Source organism: Lipotes vexillifer, unplaced genomic scaffold (genome assembly GCF_000442215.2).
Source record: "Lipotes vexillifer unplaced genomic scaffold, Lipotes_vexillifer_v1.1 scaffold1783, whole genome shotgun sequence".
Classification (NCBI taxonomy): Eukaryota; Metazoa; Chordata; class Mammalia; order Artiodactyla; family Lipotidae; genus Lipotes; species Lipotes vexillifer.
The window spans coordinates 1,547,988-1,562,125 of NW_006777435.1; the positions used below are offsets into that span (position 1 = coordinate 1,547,988).

At 42.3% G+C, this 14,138-nt stretch overlaps 1 protein-coding gene across 1 annotated transcript in view; it reads right to left on the minus strand.

Moving 5' to 3' along the window:
* The window catches only part of LOC103083836 (sodium/glucose cotransporter 1-like), a 108,056-nt gene that overhangs the window by 15,630 nt on the left and 78,288 nt on the right, over positions 1 to 14,138 (minus strand). The window contains 4 exon segments of the mRNA XM_082930902.1: positions 9,233 to 9,383; positions 9,917 to 9,931; positions 10,651 to 10,743; positions 13,042 to 13,177. Of these exon segments, the coding sequence (XP_082787028.1) occupies positions 9,233 to 9,383; positions 9,917 to 9,931; positions 10,651 to 10,743; positions 13,042 to 13,177 (395 nt within the window).

Below are 14,138 nucleotides of genomic sequence, written 5' to 3' on the forward strand. Positions count from 1 at the left end.
AAACTATTTCCAGCCATATTAATGATTACACTAAATGCAAGTGAACTCAAATTATAAAGACAGAGGTTGTCAGATTAGATTAAAAGAGTCAAGATACAACTATATGTGCTCTACAAGGGACTCATTTTAAATATATTTACAGGTTGAAAGTAAAAGATATTATAAACCCTAAGCATAAGAAAGCTGGTGTGATCTATAACAGTAATGAAGTAAATCTCAAGACAAGTAGTATTATCAGAGACAAAAAGGGACATTTCATAATGATGAAAAAGTTAATTCCTCAGGAAACCATAACAAGCATAAGGGCACCTAATCCCAGAACTTGAATATATAAGAGGTTAAAAAAAACCCTGAAAGAACTATAAGACAGAAACAGACAACTACATAATCATAAATGAAGCTTTTAATACCTCCTCTGTGTATATAATATACACAGTATATATAATACATATAACAGAGGAACTAGACAAAAATTAAGAATACAAAAGTATCAATAAATTTCAAAAGATTAAAATCTCATAGAGTATGTTTTTGGATCACAGTGGAAGTAAATTAGAAATCAATAACAATAAAATAGTTAGGAAAGTACTAAATACTCGGAAATCCAACAGCACACTTCCAAATAATCTATGAACACAGAAAAAAATCACAAGGAAATTAGGAAATATTTTGAACTGATTAAAAATGAAGACACAACATATCAAAATTTGTGGGATGCAGCTAAAGCAGAGCTTAAAGGGAAATTTGTAGTTTTAAGTAGTAATTGTAAAAAATAAGAAAGGTTTTAAACCAGTGATATGAATTTCCAATTTAAGAAGCTAAAAAAAAAAAAAGAAAGAAAAGAGAAGAGTAAATCCAAAGTAAACAGAAAGGAAACAAATAGGATTCAATGGGGGAAAAAAACCAGAGGAATCAACAAGCCCCAAAGTTAGTTCTTTGGAAAAGTTATTAAAATTGATAAACCCCTAGGCAAGTTCACTCAAGAGAAAAAGAACCCCCCCCCCCACGCCCACATATTACCATTACTAGAGATCCTACAGATACTGAAAGGATAAGGTAAAATTTGGGGAGGTGCTTGGAGCCATGGCAGTGAGGATGCTCCTGAATAATCTGCTCACTGTTACACTAGGAACTGGTGCTCACTGGTACACCACACTAGGTGGAATACTTTAATTGGGTGATTTAGCTCGAGTAGTCTGATCACCAGTTATCACGGAGCCTGGCAATATGGCTTCTCCTAAGAGCATGCCAAAAGATGCACAGATGATGGCACAAATCCTGACAGATGTGGGGATTACAGAATATGAGCCAAAAGTTATAAATCAGACGTTGGTATTTGCATTCTGATATGTAAACACAATTCTACATGATGCAAAAATTTATTTATGACATGCTAAGAAAGCTACTGTTGATGCACATGATATGTGATTGGCAATCTGGTGTTATGCTGACCACTTTTAAAAAATAAAAGCTTTATTGTTTCACCTTTTGCATTCAGATACACAGTCCATCTGAAATGGATTTTTGTGTAAAGGGAGTTAGTCAATATTCTTTTTATCAGGAATAGCCAAATTACCCAGTACTATTCCTTCTCCCCTTACCACTTTCCCCACTGCACTGTACTGTAATCTTTGTCATGAATTAGATGACTATATACCTGTGTGCCATTTTTGATATTCTGTTCCATTAATTTGTCTACCCCTGCAATAAAACCACACTGTCTAATTATTATCACTTCACAATAGATACTGGTATCTGTTAGCATAAATCCTCCAACTTTGTTCATCTTCAAGAAGAGCCTTCTTGAAGGCTTTCAAGCCTTTGTATTCTCTGCTCTTCGCATTTCTATATTACTTTTAGAACTCGTTTGTCAATTTTTACATGCGTACAAAAAAGTTACTGCATTTTGATTGGGATTACTCTGAGTATGTAGAATAATATGGGGAGAACAAACATATCATTATTGAATCTTCTAATTCACAGATATGGTATATTCCTGCTATACTTAGGTCTCATTAATTTCTCTCGCCAATGCTTTGTAATTTTCAGCAATTTTCTCATATCTTTTGTGAGATTTATTCCTAGGTATCTGATATGGTTTAATGACACTACAAATGGTAATATGTATAATGTGTAATGTGTAAAATATGATTAATTCTTGTATTTGATCTTTAATCAGTCTTGTTAAATTCACTTTAAAATTTTAAGTTTGTCTATGAAGTCTTTCATGACAATTTCACTTCTTCCCTTTCTATCCTTATGACATTTGTTTCCTTTTTCACCTTTTTGCAGAGTAGCACCTCCAGTACAATGCTGAAGAAAAGTGGCTATAGTGGATGCATGTGTCTAGTTCCCAATCTCAGGGGAAAAGATTTTCAAATATAAACATTAAGTATGATAAATGCTATAGGTTTTAAAGAATATGTATGTTTAAAAGTCTGAATAAAGAAGATCTTTTAAATTCTCTAATTTGCTAAGATTAAAAAATAGGTATTAAAATTTTGAATGATTTTTATCTATTAAGATGACTATATAATTTTCTTCTGTTTTCAGTTAATGTGGTCAAGTACATTGATTGATTTTTGTTTTTTTTGCGGAACGCGGGCATCTCACTGTTGTGGTCTCTCCCGTTGTGGAGCGCAGGATCAGCGGCCATGGCTCACGGGCCCAGCCGCTCCGCGGCATGTGGGATCCTCCCAGACCGGGACATGAACCTGTGTCCCCTGCATCGGCAGGCGGACTCTCAACCACTGCGCCACCAGGGAAGCCCCCTGATTGATTTTTGAATAAAAAACTATGCTTGCATTCCTGGAATAAACTCCAGATGGTCATGGTGTATTATTCTATGTTGCTGGACCTGATTTGCTAATATTTTGTTAAAATTTTCTGCATCTGTGTTCGTATTTGCATGGTATGTATTATCTCATGTTTTCTTTAAGCCTTCCTCAATCTTAAAGAAGATGTCTCTCTTCAATAAAGTTTCAGGATACAAAACTAACATACAAAAATCAGTAGTGTTTCTTTATACTAACAATGAATTATCTGAAAAAAAATAAACAATCCCATTTATGATAGCATCAAAAACAATAAAATACTTAGGATAAATTTAACCAAGGAGACAAAAGTTCTCTACATTGAAAACTATAAGACATTGATAAAATAAATTGAAGAAAACACAAATAAATAGAAAGATATCTTGTGTTTATGGATCAGACGAATTAATATTGTTAAAATGTCCACACTACCCAAAGTCATCTATAGATTCAATGCAACCCTTATCAAATTTCCAAAGGAATCTTTTACAGAATTAAAAAAAAATAATCCTAAAATTCATCTGGAACCACAAAAGATCCTGAATAGCCAAAGCAACCCTGAGAAAGAAGAACAAATCTGGAAGCATCACACATACTGATTTTGAACTATATTACAAAGCTATAGTAATCAAAACAGTATGGTACTGGCATAAAAACAGACACATAAACCAATGGAACAGAGTCTAGAGCCCAGAAATAAAGCCATACATATAGGGTCAACTAATATTTGACAAGGGAGCCAAGAAAACTCAATGAAGAAAAGACAGTCTTTTCAATAAATAGTGCTGGGAAAATAGAACGTTCATATGCAAAAGGATGAAACCAGACCCCTATCTTAACGCCACTCAAAATGAATTAAAGATTTAAATATAAGAAGTGAAACCATAAAACTCCTAGAATAAAATATAGGGGATAAGCTCCTTGACATTGGTCTTGGTAATGATTTTTTATTGGATATGATACCAAAATCCCAAGCAACAGAAGCAAAAATAAGCAAGTGAGGGCTCCCCTGGTGGCTCAGTGGTTAAGAATCCGCCTGCCAATGCAGGGGACGTGGGTTTGAGCCCTGGTCCGGGAAGATCCCACATGCCGCGGAGCAACTAAACCTGTGCACCACAACTACTGAGCCTGCGCTCTAGAGCCCATGAGCCCCAACTACTGAAGCCCGTGTGCCACTACTACTGAAGCCTGCACGCCTAGAGCCTGTGCTCTGCAACAAGAGAAGCCACCACAGTGAGAAGCCCACACACCGCAACAAAGAGTAGCCCCCACTCTCAGCAACTAGAGAAAACCCGCATGCAAGCGAAGACAAAATGCAGCCAAAAAAAAAGTTAAATAAAATTAATAAATAAATTTATAAAAAAATAAATAAATAAACAAGTGAGACTACATCAAACTGGAAATCTTCTACACAGTCAAAGAAACAATCAACAAGATGAAAAGGCAACCTACAGAATGGGAGGAAATATTTGCAAACCACACATCTGATAAAGGGTTGATAGTTCTTTAGTTGTCTAAGGAACTCAGACAACTTTAACAACAACAACAACATAATAATAATAATAGAATTTTAAAAATGGACAAAGGACCTGATAGACATTTTTCCAAAGAAGATATTCAAATGGCCAATAGGTACATGAAAAGGTGCTCAACATCACTGATCAGGGAAATGCAAATCAAAATCACAATGAGATACTATTTCATACCTGTTAGAATGGCTATTATCAAAAAGACAAAAAATAACAAGTGCTGGTGAGGATGTGGAGAAAAGGGAACCCTTGTGCACTGTTGGTGGGAGTGTAAACTGGTGTGGCCACTGTGGAAAACAGTATGAAGTTTCCTCAAGAAACTGAAAACAGAACTACCACATGATCCAGCAATTCCACTTCTGGGTACATATCCAAAGGAAACAAGGATCACTATCTTGAAGAGACCTCTACACCCTTTACACTATTTATAATAGCCAAGACATAGAAACAACCAAAGCGTTCATTAACAGATGAATGGATAAAGAAGATGTGGTACATATACACAATGGAATATCATTCGGCCACAAAAAAGAAAGAAATCCTCTCTTTTGTGACAACCTTTAGGGCATTATACTAAGTGAAATAAGTCTGACAGAGAAAGACAAGTATTGTATGGTCTCACTTATATGTAGAATCTAAAAAAACCCTGAATTCATAGAAACAGAGAGCAGACTGGGGATGGGTGTGGGGGGAATGGGTGAAGGTGGTCAAAAGGTACAAACTTCCAGTCATAAGATAAATAGGTTCTGGGGACATAAGGTACAGCATGGTGACTGTAGTTAACAACACAGGATTGTGTATTTGTATGTTGTATATTTGAAAGTTGCTTAGAGAGTAAATTTTTTTTTTAAGAGAGTAAATCTTAAAAGTTCTTTTCACAAGAAAAAAAAATTATGTGAGGTGATAGATGTCAACTAAACTTGTGGTGATCATTTCACAATATATACATATATTGAATCATTATTGTATACCTGAAACTTATACAATGTTATATGTCAATGTTATCCCAACAAAACTGGAAAAGAAAGAAGGTGTCTCTTCTACGTAGATTACAGTTGGTTAAAAAAAAAAGCTCTGATAATCTTCACCTTTTAACTCAGCTACTTAGTCTACCTATCTCTGTTTCATGAAATTACTGATATATTTAGGAGCCATCCTATTGTTTTCCAGTTAACCTACCTTTCACGTTCTTTTTATTCTTTTGACTTATTAGTTATTCCATATTTTACTTTTATTAACTTGTTAAACATTCTTGAACTGTTCTTATATTGTTTGGTCTAGAGACTACATGCATCCTTGACATATCACAGTCTGGTACAAGTTTTGACTTTTACCACGTCCCGAATAGCAAGAGAATGTGAGAATACTTAAGCTCCATTTAGCCCCTTCTCATTCTCTCTGGGATTACTGGCATGTGTTTTGCCTCCATATGTTGTTAATCCCATAGACATTTTTTCTTATTTATGTCAACACTCACTCACTTCTATTTCCCACATACTTACCCTTTCTGGTGCTCTTCATCCTTCTCTGTAGGTCAATTCTTCCATCTGGATAATTTTCCTGCAGCCTAAAGAACATGCTTTAGCATTTCTTATCGTGAAATTCTTTTGTAATAAATTCTCTCAACCTGCATTTATCTGAAAACCTGTTTGTTTCACCTTCACTCTGGAGGCTATTTCGATGGGTACTGAATTCCAGGTAGGCAGTTTTTCTAGCACTTGAAGATGTCACTCCACTGCCTCCTGGCTTTTACAGTTTCTGTTGAAACTTCTACTATCAGTCTCTCTGCTGCTCTTTTGAAGGTGATGTGACTTACTTTCTTCTGGCTGCTCTAAAGATCTTCTCTATCTCCAGTCTCCAGCAGTTTCACTATCATGTGGCCGGGGTATGGTCTCCTTTGTATTTATCCTGCCTGCGATTTGTGGAATTTCTTGAATCTCTGGATAGTTGTCCAGATATTTGGAACATTCTTGGCCATTATCTTCTCAAAATTGCTTCTACGGTTACATATGTGTGTGTGTGTGTGTGTGTGTGTGTGTATAATTTCCAATTACATATATATTATTCTTCTGTGTTCCACGTGTATCTTCCTTTTCTCCTGTGCGCTTTAGTTTGGATATTGTTGACTAATCCATTTCCAAGCCACTAACAGTGTCTTCTGCTACAGCCAATCAGTTGCTAACAAATCCATTGAGTTCTTAATTTCAGATATTTTTCAATTCTAGACCTTCTTATTTTTACAAATTCTAATTCTCTGGAAAAATTCCCAATTCTTTTCATCTATTTTATAAACCTTTCCCTCTATTTTCTTGTACCTATTAATCAAGGTTATTTCAAAGTCCTTGTCTGCTAACTTCACCTGTGGGTCTACTTTTTTTTTTAACATCTTTATTGGAGTATAATTGCTTTACAATGTTGTGTTAGTTTCTGCTGTATAACAAAGTGAATCAGCTATACGTATACATATATCCCCCCATATCTCTTCCCTCTTGCGTCTCCCTCCTTCCCACCCTCCCTATCCCACCCCTCTAGGTGGTCACAAAGCACCGAGCTGATCTCCCTGTGCTATGCAGCTGCTTCCCACTAGCTATTTTACATTTGGTAGTGTATATATGTCAGTGCTGCTCTCTCACTTCGTCCCAGCTCACCCTTCCCCCTCCCCGTGTCCTCAAGTCCATTCTCTACGTCTGCGTCTTTATTCCTGTCCTGCCCCTAGGTTAATCAGAACCATTTTTTAAAAAGATTCCATATATATGTGTTAGCATATGGTATTTGTTTTTTTCTTTCTGACTTACTTCACTTTGTATGACAGACTTTAGGTTCATCCACCTCACTACAAATAACTCAGTTTTGTTTCTTTTCATGGTTGAGTAATATTCCATTGTATATATGTGCCACATCTTCTTCATCCATTCATCTGTCAGTGGACACTTAGGTTGCTTCCATACCCTGGCTATTTAAATAGTGATGCAATGAACATTGTGGTACACATCCCTTTTTGAATTATAGTTTTCTCAGGGTATAGGCCCAGCAGTGGGATTGCTGGGTCATATGGTAGTTCTATTTTTAGTTTTTTAAGGAACCTCCATACTGTTTTCCATAGTGGCTGTATCAATTTACATTCCCACCAACAGTGCAAGAAGGTTCCCTTTTCTCCACACCCTCTCCATCATTTATTGTTTGTAGATCTTTTGATGATGGCCATTCTGACCGGTGTGAGGCGATACCTCATTGTGGTTTTGATTTGCATTTCTCTAATGATTAGTGATGTTGAGCATCCTTCCATGTGTTTGTTGGCAATCTGTATATCTTCTTTGGAGAAATATCTATTTAGGTCTACTTATATATACATTTTATTTTACACATATATTAGTATAAATATAGCGGTAAGGGGGGACATTCTTGCCTTGTTCCTTTCTAGTTCCATTAGGCATGACTTGGCTTTTAGGGTGATACAGATATGTTTTGTCATGTTGAAAGGTACCCATTTTACCAAATACCTTTTCATCGTCTGAATAGATATATATGATTTTTCTCTTTGATCTGTTAATATGGTGAGTAATGTTACTACATTTCCTAATATCGAACCATCCTTGTATTTCTGGAAAACAATCACAGTTGGTAATGAGATGTAATTCTTTTAACATTTTTTTAGTATATTGTTGGATTTGTGTCTAATATTTTATTTACAAGTTTTGCATTGGTATTTAAAAGTGAGATGAGTCTTTAGTTTTAATTTTTTCCTGTGCTGTATTTGTTCAGTTTTGGCATCAATATCTTGAGCTTTATGAAATGAATTTAAGTCTTCCTCTTTTTCCCCTATGTTCTATAAAAATTTAAATAAAACTGGTACCTGTTTCTTAAAGTTTCTCAGAAAAGTGCTTTTTAAACAATGGAATGCTAATCAAAATGTAACAGCAAACTCAATTTGCAGGGGTTAGACAGATAAGACAGTGAGCAGTATGTACCTTGCTACGAGATGAAGGAGGCATCTGAGGCGTAACGTAGGCCAAGTTCAAAGTGTGTGGGCTGGAAGCGGTCCACGGACAGCCAGTGTGAAACCCTACAGAATGACAATGAGGCCCACGTGTTTACACATTCATACCACCTGTCTTATGCCTAGCATGTGAGGCCTCCTGGTTAATGGCATGGCCCTGAGATGGATGAGATCTGCTTTCCATGTGACTCAGGTAGACCAACTCCCTTCTCTGAGCCACTCCCCCCGTTTGTACAATGAGAATAAGAACTAAACCTTACCTTTAAAGGTTGTCATGAGGACTGAAAGAGAAAACGAGATAATGTAGATACACTTCCTCACAAGGACTAGTTTGGGGGGTACATTAATATGTACCCGTTATCATTGTGATTATTACTTAATTTTTTCCCAAATGGAAACAATTTTCTTTGTGATTATAAAAGCAATACAGGACTTCCCTGGTGGCACAGTGGTTAAGAATCTGCCTGCCAGTGAAGGGGACATGGGTTCAAACCCTGGTCCAGGAAGATCCCACATGCCGTGGAGCAACTAAGCCCATGTGCCACAACTACTGAGCCTGCGTGCCTAGAGTCTGTGCTCCACAACAAAAGAAGCCACCACAATGAGAAGCCTGCACACTGCAATGAAGAGTAGCCCCTGCTTGCCACAACTAGAGAAAGCCCATGTGCAGCAACGAAGACACAATGCAGCCAAAAATAAATAAATTTATAAAATAAATAAAATAAAAGCAATACATCTTCACTGCAAAACTGTGACAAACAAAACACCACCATGCTGTATATAAACAAGATAACTCTATATGCAGCATTAGAGCCTACATTTTTCACATAATGACATTTGTGGGCATCAATTCATTGATGGCAGTAACTCATGCGATTAGAGGAATCCTTCACCTTCTTGTTAGCATGAGTTCATTTTCAGTGGCCATCAGCTGTATCTGGGTGTAGATGTCCATTGTGAACATGGCACTGGCACTGCTGAAAAGAGAAGTCAGGCAGGACATGAGAGAGGCCCAGAGTGCAGACACCATCAAGCCTCGAACACCTGGAAGAAAAGGAACACTTCCTGGGCCTCCAGCTCTCTGGCCGTGCCAGGAGACACCTTAGGCCTCCTGAGGAACATTCCCACATAGTAAATTTTGTTCAGAGTGGGAGTCCGTCTAAGATAGATCAAGTGCATTATAGCTGCCCTTGCTCTGTGACGAGCCTTGCTAGCTGGCCGCTGTGTCTTCATATAATAATGTGAGTGCTTACTCTGGGCTGGAGCACCTCTTCAGGCATCAGCCTGACGATCTCCCTACAGCCCTGTGAGAAGGATACCAGTGCTGTCCCCTTTTACAGATGATGTGGCTCCTTGTGCCTCAGTGTCCCCATCTGTAAGGTGGGTATTAAAGTACCTACTGCACAGACTGTTGTTAAGATTAAGATACAGTAAGAAGATGGGTTAACACAATGTCCAACACAGAGCAAGCTCTCAACAAGTGTTACCTATAAACGTAACAGTCTAGGCTTCTGACCTGCAAGGCCACTGGGCGGCAGTGGCTTTGCTGAGAGATTCCCATGCATAGTTGGGAGAGCCCGAGGGTAACAGGCCTCGCACAGGAGGCCCCACTGTATTCAGCAGGTACTCAGGCCAGGCCAAGACTAGAGTTCTTGGATTGACCTGGCTTCAAGTGCTCCACGGCCCTGGGCTGCAGCCCTGGGTGCTGGGCAACCCCCTTCCTGAACTGTGGGATGGTTGGTGCTTCCCTCAGCTGGGGTCTATCTACATTGTATTTTATGGGAATGTCTCAACATTGCTAGCCTATTTATCCTCAGAGCTAATACGGAATTTAAAAAGATTGTACTGTTTATTTGCCCGTTTCCCTGGGATGTGGTGAAGTGGGTGAGACGAAAGCCATACCCCTGCCTGTCCCACTGGACTGAACTCCTTGAGAGCAGGATGCGGTCTCGCTCCCCTCTTCGTCCCCACAGACTAGAACAATGCCGAGCGCCCATCTGCGGCAGCGAGGAGCAGAGGTGTGGGTTATGCAGGGAGGGGACCATGCAAAGGGCGAGCAGAGGCTGGGCCTGAACGCGTGCCTGAGAGAGAAAGAGAAAGAGAGAGAGAGAGAGAAAGAGAGAGAGAGAGAGAGAGAGAGAGAGAGAGAGAGAGAGAGAGAGAGAGAGAGAGAGAGATGAAGAGGAGGCCGCAAGGCTCCCGGGACGCCGAGGGCCTCTCCCACAGCCTACGCTTCCACCGGGGCCCTCACTCCTGACCGTCCACTCACAGCCCTGGACGGCAGCTCCACTTCTTACCACTGGGCAGCAGCTCACCACCAGCACGGGGTAGGCGAGAGGGCTGCAGCCAGTTCTGGCGCCACAGTACTTTTCACACTCTGAAGGCACAACACACGCCACTTTATCTGCAAAGAGAGACAAGGGTCACACCAGCATGTGGCCCCTGAGCACTAAAATCTGAGCTCAGGGAACGGGAAGCAAATTAGGAATGGTGTGTGGATGGCAGATTCTTCGTCTCCAATTCGTGACCCCACACGTGTGTCAGGAGCTGGGGGTCAGGCCCCAGGAGTCAAGCAGGTCGGTGCTTCTGCCAGTTCACTGCTTGACCCACAGCAAGTCCTGTGATCTCGACAAGGCTTTCAATGATCCCAGCCAGGTGTCAGGAAAGCAAATGATGATTCACCCATACACTGATGGGTGGGCCACTCGTGACCTTACTCCCTTAGCCCCGTAGGGGTGTTATTTCAGAGTATTTGGGGAGAAATTTGGACAAAGGGAAGTAAAGGAGGGAATGTGATAGGCCTTCAAGAGCTTAAATAACAGATAAAAATTTACCATCTGAGAAAAAAACCAAAACAACGAATCAACATAGACTAGGAAGAGGCAGGAAGGGCCTGGGTTTACGTGGAGAGCAAGGGGTTTCACTGGGGACGTCAGGAAAACTAAGGGGGGCAGCTTTTCCTCTGCCTACTCTCCCTCCCCATGCCCTGCGAGCAGGCCCTCAGTCTCCTTCGGCATGGTTTGGGAGGGGCTCAGGGGCCACCTGGCCATTCTGGAAACACCTTCCCCTTGGCCACAATGACTGTTCCCTGTCACCCAAGTGAGCTCACGGGACTCCCCTGGGATTTCTGCTGGGAGAGCGAAAAGGAAACACCCTTTCTGGGGGTCATTGGGCTGGAGGGTGGAAGGCTGGTGCTGCTGGTGGTCATCTGCCATCAGACAGACTGAGAGGACACCAGCTTGGAGGAAAGAGGAGCTAAAAGTGCACGTCATGTTTAGTCAAGAGCCTCAGCTAATACAGTGGCCCCCAAGGAAAACCTGACTGGCAGAATCACACCTTGCGGGTGTCCGGCCCCCGGCTCTGGCAACGGGAGAGACCCAGAATCTAGGACCAGGAGCGTTTGGGTTACTGGAAAGGTATGTTCTCCCAGGAATGTGGGCAGGTGCGGAGCTTTTGTGCTAAACCGCTCTCTATGAGTGTGTATAAACAGTCTGTGAGTCTGGCCATTTCTGAGGATGGGGGACAAGTGGTCCTGGGCCCCTCCCCACCCTGACGGCTCTCCCAAGGGCAGCCCACCAACTCTATTCACCTTGGGGTCAGAAGCTGGGGGCGTGTGGCTTCCTGAGGCCCGCTCTTCTTGCTCCTCCCTCAGCCATTTCTAGAGGCCAAGAGACATGTGGTTTCACCCAGCCTTCCTCCTCAGTGGGTGGGGTGGGCTGTGATGTGAAGTGGGGCTGGGGAGGCAGGGCCACCAAGCGCAGGCGACTCTGGGGTCCTAGCGGGCACAGAGGCCTATTTTCTAACCTACGAGGAGGCACCACCTAAGAGACCCCAGAAAGAGCTGCCTGACAGCCAAAGACCAAACCTGGGATGTTGGAACGGAGTGCTCCTCTCTGTTGAAACTGGAAAGGGATCAGGATTAAAAAAGAGGCAGACTGAAGGATGGATTAGGGTTAGAGACGTCTACTGCACATGTTGCTTCGCAATAAAAAGTGCTTCAGTGTCTGCTTGGCCTTGTCAAGCACTGAGGCAGAAGACTCCGTGGAAGCCGCCTGCTTTGTCCATGTGGCTGCACCATCTGAGTTACGTGCTCCATAAAGGTTTAACGAATAAACACATCTGGTACCGAGAGGCAGTACACCTAAAGGCAGTAAAACGAGGCTGAAACGGGGATGAGGGACATCCACGAAATTATGACAGCTCATTAAGTGCAGCAGGGACGTTCTCATAGCACTTAACAGAAAGAACGTGGGCCTCAGGGCTAGACCCACTTTGGGGGTTCCATCGACGTGCCACACCTGGGGCTGTGAGAGCAGTGACGGCATTGGTCACATCCGAGCACGATGCCTGGCACCCAGGAGTGCCCGCAGGACGGTGCCTGCAGTGCAGGGGGAACAGCTGACCTCCCCATGGACCACGTCTCAACGCCACGCAGAGACTGGCCACTGCAGGGAGCGTCGGCTGGCTCATCTCCGCCTGAACTCGTCTCTCTGCAATTCCTCTCTTGCCACCTACATCCACGGTCCAGACTTCTGCTCAGCCACATCCCTAATCTAAATCCATGAGCTCCCAAGAAAGCAATCTGGGGCACCTCAACCCCAGCAGTCTCCCCAGCAGGAGACCTGATAACCCCATATGCTGCCTAGATGTAGATGCCTAAGAGAGGAGAAGATCAGTGTGAACACAGCCGAGCAAGAATCACCTGCGTACAGGACGCGGCTGACCATCCCTGGCATCACTATGCTGAACATGGGCAGCAGCTTCCGGTACCCACACAAGACACAGCCGCCTTTCCCATGAGACACGTTCTTCCCTGCCAGGCAGCCCTGGACAAAAATCTGCCGAGGAAACACAGGTGGGGGGCTTTCTCAGAGGGTATCAAGCCCGGGCTGCCTCGGCACAGATAGGACAACTGTGACCTGCAGTAGCAGTAGGGTGTGCCCTCGGAGGGGGTGCCCACTGCTCACCCCAATCACCCAGGTGTCTCCGGGCATGCAGGGCCAGAGGAGGCACGTGTGACCGATGCACACGTTTTGCTCAGTGCACAGCTACCAGAGGGGAGGAGGGTGGCCTGACCTTGGCCTTATTGCTAGCACTGCACACCAATCACAGCAGCACAGTGCTTACAAGCTGTCCCCTGGCAAGGATAAGACTCCCTTCTAGAGGCCACAGACCGTCTCTGCCCTTGTGACATCAATCCAAGCACAGGTTGGTCCCCGGTAACAAATGAGTGTTTAGAACTGGGACCAGCTTCACTTGTCCAAGTGGAAATGAACCAGTGTAGACCTTAACATGCAAAGTCTCCTGGGAGATGCTTCACGCCCCCTTTCACGGTGCTCCTGCTGTAAGAGGCGGTGTGCACTCAGCCCGAGCAGAATGGTATAGCAGGCAGATGGAGAAGCACTTAAGAAAGAACATAAAGACATGGTCCAGTGCATCAAGACAATGCAGTACTCTGTATGCATTAAAATTACGTTCTCAAAGAATATTTAAATAATGTGAAAAATGCTCAGAGCATGACAGTAACAAAAAGGCACGGGATACAATAGTACACACACCTCGACTCTATACCTAGAAAAAGTCCACAGGAATAAACCAACATGACAATAGAGGTTAATCCTGGGATAGTAGGATTGACAGGTAGGATTTTCATGTTCGTCTTTAATGCTTTCTTTCTTTCCCAAATGCATTATTTATTAATAGGAGGAAGAACCCCAAGGTGGTCCTGCCTCATGTAAGCAGGCACTGCTTCTCAGTGGGCCTGTGGGCATCCTGCTGACAGCCTCTAGGTGCCTGGGG